This window comes from Aureococcus anophagefferens, assembly GCF_000186865.1.
Source record: "Aureococcus anophagefferens unplaced genomic scaffold AURANscaffold_14, whole genome shotgun sequence".
NCBI classification, from domain to species: Eukaryota; class Pelagophyceae; order Pelagomonadales; family Pelagomonadaceae; genus Aureococcus; species Aureococcus anophagefferens.
In genome coordinates, this window is record NW_008705574.1 from 957,468 (window position 1) to 965,899 (window position 8,432).

Below are 8,432 nucleotides of genomic sequence, written 5' to 3' on the forward strand. Positions count from 1 at the left end.
CTGGAGCTTGGGAAATTCCTTGACCTCGAAGTGCTGCGGCTCGTGCGGGGACGGCGCCTCGAGGACCGACCCCAGCATGGGCTGGTAGGAGGTATCACCGAGCTTGGCCATCGTCGAAGAATACTCCCGGAGCAGCTCTCCGACAATCGAGGCAATGATGCCACGAAATCCTCAACGAGCCGACAGTGCTCTTTAGACTCGCGGAGATGACGATGGTCGCCTAAGACGCAGCCCGAACACTTCGATGCCGCCGAAGCGTTACGCGCCGACGCCGCTCGACGAGGAGCTCTGCCGCGCGTGCAGCGACGGCGACGCCGCGGCGGTGAAGAAGCTCCTGGAGCGGGGCGCGTCGCCGACCTGCGGGACGCGCGTCAACGGCTGGAGCCCGCTCCACTACGCCGCGACCTGCGCCGACGAGGCCGCCGCCGTCGCCGTCATCCACGTCCTCGAGCGCGCCGGCGCCGACGTCGACGGCCGCTCCATGAACGAGGCCACGCCGTCCACGCGCGCCGCCTTCAAGGGCCACGCGAAGTCGCTCGCCGCGCTCCTCGAGCTCGGCGCGGACGCGAACCTCCACAACGACGAGGGGTCGACGCCGCTCCACGCGGCCTGCGCCAAGGGCCACGCGGCCTGCGCGGCGCTGCTCCTGGAGAACGGCGCGGACGCGACGCGCCTCAACAGCGACGGCGAGACGCCGTTAGATCGCGCGCGCGCGACGCGCCGCGGCGACTTCGAGGGCACCGTGGCCGTGCTCCTGCGCGCCCGGGGCGCCGCCGCCGCCGACGACGAGCTCGTCGCCCGCGACCGCCTCCTCTTCGCGAACCCGGGGAAGACGTAAGGACGCCGAGGCCCGGGGGGCTCGCGACGCGGGGCGGCTCCGACATCCGCCGTGCCAACCCGCGCCACGTCGCAGGGGCGGTCCCCGGGAGGAGTATTAGTCCGCGTGAGGACCGCCGGCCGCGAGCCGGCGCAGGACGTCGAGCTCGCCCGACGCGTGGCAGAGGTCGAAGAAGGGCGAGGCCTCGTCGCGGAGGAGGTCGCCGGGCGGGCCGAAGGCCGCGACGGCGCCGCGGTCCAGCACGACCACGCGGTCGAAGCCCGCGACGGTCCGGAGCCGGTGCGCGACGCAGAGCACGGTGCACTCGAGCCCGCGCACGACGCGCTGGATGGCCTCGTCCGCGCGCCGGTCGACGCTCGCCGTCGCCTCGTCGCAGACGAGGAGATTCGCGCCCTTGAGTAAAGCGCGCGCCAAACAGAGCAGCTGCGCCTCGCCGCCGGACACGTCGTCGCCGCCCGCGCGGATCGCGCGGTCCGGGCCCAGCGCGTCCCGGAGCCCCGCGCGCGCGAGCGCCTCGCGCAGCGCGCCGTCCGCTGCGGAACCGAAGGGGTCGAGGTTCGACCGCACCGTGCCCGAGAACAGCGTCGCCGCCTGCGGCACGACGGCGACGCCGCGCCGTAAGACCGCGAGCGGGAGCGCCGCGACGTCGACGCCGTCGACGAGGACGCGGCCGCCCGCGAGGGGCGCGAGCCGCAGCAGCGCGGTCACGAGCGTCGACTTGCCCGCGCCCGTGCGCCCGACGACGCCGCAGCGGCTCCCGGGCGCGACGGCGAAGGACACGCGCCGGAGCGTGTCCGTCGGGCTCGACGCGTACCGCAAACACACGTCCTCGAAGGCCAGCGCGCCCGCCGGGAACGGCGCGGCCCCCGGCGGCGCGGCGCCCCCCGGGTCTTCATTCGGCAGCTTCGTCGCGTACTCGTCGCAGCGCTCGACGTAGTTCATCTGCATCTCGACGGTCGCGTGCTGGCGGACGACCTGGTTCGTCGACTGGACCCACTGCGTCGCGTAGAGCAGCACCAGGCCGAGCGCCGTCGTCGACCCCGGCGCCGGCGCCGCGCGCTCCGCGGCGAGGACCGCGTAGGCCGCGACGGCGACGTAGATCGCCGCGCTCAGCAGCTGGAGGCGGAGCACGAGCCACCGGTTCGACGTCCACAAGGCGAGCTCCGCGGCGGAGTGCGCGTCCAGTAGCTTTTCGTGCTTGCCCGCCTCGAGCGCCCCGCGCGCAAACGCGCGGATCGTCGAGAGGCCGTCGAGCGCCTCCGAGAAGCCGCCGTAGATGGGGCTCCGCGTCGTGCTGTCGAGCCGCTTCAGCTCGCGCGACGTCGCGAGGTAGCGCCCGGCGACGCGGGACGTCGCCAGCAGGACGGGCACCCAGGCGACGACGACGAGCGGGACCAGCGCGACGACGACGACGACGACGGCGACGAGCGACGCCGCCGCGTCGACGAACAGGTAGAGCTCGTCCATGAGCTCGTCGTCGACGGACGCGAGATCCGACGAGAAGCGGTTGAGGAGCCGCCCGCTCGGCGTCCGCTCGAAGAAGGCCAGGGGCGCACCGAGCAGCCGCGCCAGCATCGCGTCGTGGATCCGCGACGACGCGCGCCACGAGCCGATTCCGCTCAGCGCCGCGCGGAGCGCGACCAGCGCGACGAAGAGGGCCGTCGTCGCCGCGTAGAGACCGAAGGCCCCGCCGCCGTCGCCCTGCGCCGTCGCGACCCAGCGGCCAAAGGAGAGCCGGTTCGCGAACGACGCCGCCTGGACGAAGCCGCCCAGGCTCGCCCAGACCACGGCGAACGAGGCGCCGCCGGCGCTCCGCATGTAGGTCCAGTAGAGCTGCAACGCGACGGCGCCGGCGGTGCGGTGCTCCTCCTTCGTCAGCTTGCCGTCCTCGCCGCGCCGCGCGTCCGGCCGCTCGTCGACGCCGGCGGACGCGCGCGGTTCCGCGCGCTCGTCGTCGGGATCCGCGTCGCGCTCGGCGACGCGCCCGTTCTCGATCTCGAAGACGCGCGCCGCGCGCCGCGCCGTCGCGCGGACCTGGTGCGTGCAGAGCACGACCGTGCGCCCGCGGAAGAGCGGGCCGTCGACGAGGTCGTCCAATATCCGCGCGCCGACGCGGCTGTCGACGGCGGAGAGGACGTCGTCGAGCAGGACGACGGCGGAGTCCGCGTAGGCGGCCCGCGCGAGCGCGACGCGCTGCTGCTGGCCGCCGCTGAGGTTGACGCCCTTCTCGCCGATCTCCGTCTCGTCCGCCGCGGGCAGCTCGTTCAAGTCGCGCGACAACCCGCACGCGGCCACCACCGCGTCGTAGCGGTTTCGGTCGAGCGGTGCGCCGAACAAGATGTTCTCCCGGAGCGTGCCGTTCCAGATCCAGGGCTTCTGGGGCACGTAGGACACGCGGCCGCCGAGCGCGGCCGTCGCGCCGCCGCGGAGCCGCAACTCTCCCAGCAGCGCGCGGAGCAGCGACGACTTGCCGCTGGCCGTGGGCCCGTAGACGCAGGTCAGCGCGCCCGGCGCGGCGACGAAGGCGCAGGGGCCGCGCAGGACGGCCGCGCCGCCGGCGGACCACGCGGCGAAGCCGCCGTCGCCGCCGTGCGCGAGGCGGCACTCGCCGCGCGCGCCGCTCTTCGACGTCGCGCCCGCCTGCAGGTCGTCGCGCCCGAGGAAGTTGGCGATGCGCTCCCAGCCCACGCTGGCCTGCACGTAGATCTGGACGACCTGGGGCCAGATCGCGAGGCCGCTGCGCAGCGTCGCGAAGAGCACCAGCGCCGTGAAGCCCTCCGTCGTGCCCGCGGTCGCGGCTCGCCCGTCGAGCGCGAGGTACCACGCCGCGCGCGACGTCGCGAAGGCCGCGAAGCCCACGACCGTGCCCACGTTGCGGAAGACCTTGAACCAGGCCCGATAGAAGAGCTTCCACGCCTACCAAGCACGTCGGTAACGATTTTTCATCGTTTTCCCACCCGAAATCTCTCGAAATTCGCAGCCGCGGGACGCTGTTCCACGCGAGGTGGCCGAGCTCTTCGCGCCGCAGCGCGCCGACGCGCGCCGCGCAGTCCGCCTCCCAGGCGAAGAGCTTGACGACGCGGACGCCGGCGACGTACTCCGAGAGCAGCGAGAGCCGCTGGTCCCGCACCTTCTCCATCGACCGCTGGCGCCGCTTCACGCGCTTCGTGAGCTCCGTCGTGCACCGCATGGAGAAGAGGACGACGGCGACGCCCGGCAGCGCCGCCCAGCCGATTAAAAAACAGAGCCCGGCGACGGCGACGGCCGTCTGGAGCGGCGCGGCCCAGAGCTGGTGGCCGAAGGTGAAGAGGCGGCACAGCGTCCGCGCGTCCGTCGCCATGAGATTCACGCACTCGCCGACGGAGAATTTCGCGCCGAAGGGGTCGACGGTCAGGGCCTTGCGGAAGACCGCGGCGCAGGCCGCGGCCTGGACCTTGAGCCCCACCGTCTTGCCCCGCATCATGCGCTGCGTGTCGCAGACGCCGAGGCCCACGGGCGCGAGCCCCAACAGCGCGAGCCCGAGCCACACGGACCGCGGCGTCGCCCCGGGCGCCGTCCCCGCGGCGCCGCGGCTCCCGAGGAAGGCGAGCAGCGCGTGGATGGCGAGCGACGGCGCGAATTGGAAGCAGACGGCGCCGAGCTGGAACGCCGCGGCGGTCCAAAAGTCCCAGGGCGCGAGCGCGGGCCCGAGCCAGAACGCGGACGCCGGCGCCTCGTCGAAGGCGCCCTCGAAGGCCCGGAGGCACGCCGCGGCGCCGGCGTCGGGCGCGACGGGCGGCACGTCGCCGCCGGACAGCTGGTACCGCTTCGGCGCCGCGCCCTTATCGACGACGGGCGTGAAGTAGCCGAAAGTGACGAAGGACAGGAGCGACGCCGCCTCCTCGGGCGTCGCCGGCGCCTCCCGCAGCTCGACGGCCGGCGGCGCCGCGACGGCGAGCAGCGCGGCCGCGAAGCCCACGGACAGCGCGACGAGGCGGACCGCGGCCTCGCCGTCGCGGCCGCCGGCGTCCGTGTGCGGCGCCACGTAGAACCGGTCCGACGGGCACGTCGCCTCGAACAATACTCCCAGACCGCACCAGGCGCAGAGCGCGGCCGACGCCGCGCGCTCGCCCGCGCGCGTCCGCTTCCCGCCGCCGGGCGGGCTCGACGACACCGCGGAAAAGAGCCGCGCGACGAGCGCGTACGCGAGGCACGACGCGACGCCCCCGACGGCCGGGTAGGGGTGGGGCACGCGCTGGTGCGCGCGCGCGTTCTCCGCGCAGAGGCTCAGCAGCTTGTGGGCCGCGACGAGGCCGGCCGCGAGCTCCGCGACCCAGTAGGGGCCGACCTCCGCGCGCACGGCGCGGAGCGTGGCGCCGCCGGCCTCGGCGTCGTTGGTCGTGAGCAGCGCGCAGGCGCCCGGGTGCGCCGGCGCCCGCAGCTTCGCGCGCACGTAGCAGGCCGCGGCGACGGCGCCGCCGAACTGGAGCACCTCGAGGCTCGTGTTGGCGAGGGCGTCGCGGTGGTCCCCGGACATGGACATGGCTTTGTGGATGCCCAACGCTACGGGCTCCAGCCGATGTGAGTCTTGTCATCCACCATGTCCACAAAATGGCAGAGCACGTTGCCTTCAACATGAAGCCCCCGACGCCGCCAAAACAAGTTCAAACATCGTTATTGTGTCGAAGCGGCGGCCGTCGTCCGCCGCGGGTCGGTCCGAGCGGCCCGCGGGCGTCCGCCGCCGCGCGCGCGCGCCGCGTCACGGGTCCGCGGCCGCGAACGGGTCGTCGGCCGGCTCCGGCTCGGGCGCCGCCGGCTCGGTTTCCGCCGCCGCTGGCCTCGCCGGCGGCTTGGGGTCGTTCTTGAGCCTCACGAGCAGCGAGCGGAAAATCGATTTGTCGCAGGCCGCGCCGTCGTCGGCCGCGCCGCCGATAAGGTCGACGACGCGCTCGAAGGGGTTCGAGACGTCCTTCTCCGTCTGGGCCTTGGTGAGCTCCTCGTGCTCGCCTGCGGGCGGGACGTCACAAGCGGCGCGGCGGCGGCGGCGCGCGCACGCGCGCGCGGCGGCCGCGGCGGCCGGCGGTTCCGGCCGCGGGCGCCGGCGCCGCGCGGTTCTGGGCCTGCTTCATGGCCTTCTTGTCCGTGAGGTCGTCGTAGTACTTGTCGAGGTCCTTCTCCGCCTGGTCCTTGCGCTCCTCCTGCGCGCGGGGCGGCAACGTCGGATGCCGTCGCGTTGCTTGTTTGGGATGGCGCACCGTCAGCACGCGCTCCTTCTCCTCGCGCGCGGCGATCTCTTCCTGGAGCTTGGCGTTGAGCTCATCGAGGCCGTCGCTCGCGGCGCCCTCGAAGGGGTCGGCGGCCATGGCAGCGCTGCGGCCGACGCTTTTGCTGGCTTTGTGCGGCTGCGGCGCGGCGAGACACCTGGGCCCGACGAGCAGCCGACCAGGCAGCGGTCGTCGTCGTCGCGCGCGGCGCCGCGCGCGACGCACCCCTGGATCCCTGGCCGCGCCCGGGCGCCTCCTCGCGAGAGCCTCGACGCCCGCCCCGTCGCCCCGTCGCGCGGACGCGCCGCCGCCCCGGTCGCGCGCCTTACGCGTTCCCTCAGAAGCAGCCGCCGCCGCCGGAGCCGCCGAAGCAGCCGCCCCAGCCGTCGCCGCCCATGTCGTCGTCGTCGTCGTGGGCGACGCGCTTGCCCTCCATGATGAGCTTGACCTTCTGGGCGTCCGGCGTGTTCTTGAAGCCCGGCATGGCCGCGGAGATGGCCGTGACGCAGGGCTTCGACTTCGCCACCGCCGCGTAGAAGACGGCCTTCTGGTTGTGGTCGTCGACGACGTCCGCGGGCACGCCGGACGCGATGAGCATCTGGACGCAGAGCGTCGCCTTGTTCTTCGCCGCGTGGTGGAGCGCGGTCCGGCCGTCCGCGTCGACCGCCGTCGCGTCGCAGCGCGCGCGGAGCAGCTGCTCGACGGACGCGGCCGAGTTGTAGGCCGCGGCCTTCATGAGGGGCGTGTGGCCGTCGGGGTCCGTGCCCAGGTTCTTGTTCGCCTTGTGCTTGAGCAGGACCTGGACCATCTTCGGCGCGTTGTTGATGCACGCCCAGTGCAGCGCCGAGTAGCCGCCCGAGAGCGCGTCCAGGCTCAACCGCCGCGCGAACATCTCGGGCACGATGGCGGCGACCGCGCCGGGCCGGTTCTCCGACGCGGCCATGAGCAGGGGCGTGTAGCCCTGGCGGTTCTTGAGCGTCAGATCCGCGCGGTATTCCAACAACACCTTCGCGATGTCCGCGGAGTCGGTCTGGGCCGCGGCCAGGAGGGGCGTGTCGCCGTACTTGTTCTTGTGGTTGATCTTCGCGCCGGCCTCGCACAAACCCCGCGCCTTGGCGACGCACGCGTCCATCCGCTTCGACGTCGTCGCGCCCTTGGCTCCGGACGCCAAAGCGAAATACTCGTAGACGACCTTGTGGAGCGGGATCTCGCCCTCGTTGTCCGGCTTGTTGAGCGTGCGCAGCTCGGCGTCCGTCAAGTCGCACTTGAGCTCCTTGAGGCGCCGGTGGAGCGCCGCGCCGTGCTTCGCGGCGAGCTCCTTATAAGCTCCCGAGCCCTTCTTGCCCTCGGCCTCGAGCTTGCGGAGCAGGCTCGCCATCTTGCGGTGCTCGGGCACGTCGCCCGCGTCCTTGGACGACGGCCGCCGCGGGCGGTCGGCCTCGGCGGCCTTCTTGACGGCCGCGCGCGCGCCCCCGGCCTCGTCGGCCCGCGACGACCGCTTCGGCGCCGCGCGCTTCTTCGTCGACGGCGGGCGCGTCGCGAAGGACGTCATGTCGCCGTCGTCGTCGTCCGCGTCGGCGGCGGGGGGGTCCGCGGCCGCGGGCGCCGCGGCGGCGGCGGCGGCGGCGGCGCGGGCGGCGGCGGCGGCTTCTTGCGCTTGAAGAGCCGGCGAATGCGCTTCGGGACGAGCTTCTTGAGCCGCCGAGGGAACGCCACCGCTCAGGGAACGCGAACGTCGACGCCGGCGTGCGAGACTTGTTTCGAGGACTCGCGTGCTTTCGGCTGTCTTTGGCTGATTTCCCCCATGTTGCGGTCGCGTTCTCCGCGCGCGCCGCGCGCCCCCGACCGCTCCAGCCGAGCCGCCTTACTTGCCATCTGCGCTTTGAACGGCGTGGGCGCGTGCGCGGCGATTTCCGGATGAGTCGCAAAGCCGGCGGGCTCCGCGACCCCAGCAGCGGTCGAGCGCCAGTCATGGCGCTATGCGCGCGAGGACGAGCTGAAACTCGCGCACGAGCGAGTCCTCGCGCGACGGCAGCCGCAGATTGAGCATGAACCGGACGAACCAGTCGCTCGCCCGGAACATCTGCAGCACGGCGTTCATGTAGCACGAGTTGCATTTCGTTATCGCGTATGGTCTAAGCGGCGCGGCTGCGGCTCGTCGAGCATCCGGTACGTCCGAGGTGGGATTTCATCTGCATCGTCTTGCGCGCGGTCATTTTGTCGAGGCGTGTCGGTTTGTCGAGGCGTGTCGGTGCGCAACGGCGTCGAAGCCCAGCTCGAGCTGGCTCGAGACGCAAGGTGCAACGGCGCCAACTATTTTATGTGAGTGTGGAGTGGGGGAATAAAATGCA

The 8,432-nt window shown here is 73.0% G+C and overlaps 1 protein-coding gene across 1 annotated transcript; it reads right to left on the minus strand.

Annotated features, from left to right (window-relative positions):
* Positions 1–934: 934 nt before the first annotated feature.
* Positions 935–3,232, minus strand: AURANDRAFT_28631 (hypothetical protein; the record flags this gene model as incomplete). The annotated part of the gene is made up of 1 exon (XM_009040276.1): positions 935–3,232. A coding segment is annotated over one exon (2,298 nt), but the record flags the coding sequence as incomplete, so codon positions are not given.
* Between the last annotated feature and the right edge of the window lie 5,200 nt (positions 3,233–8,432).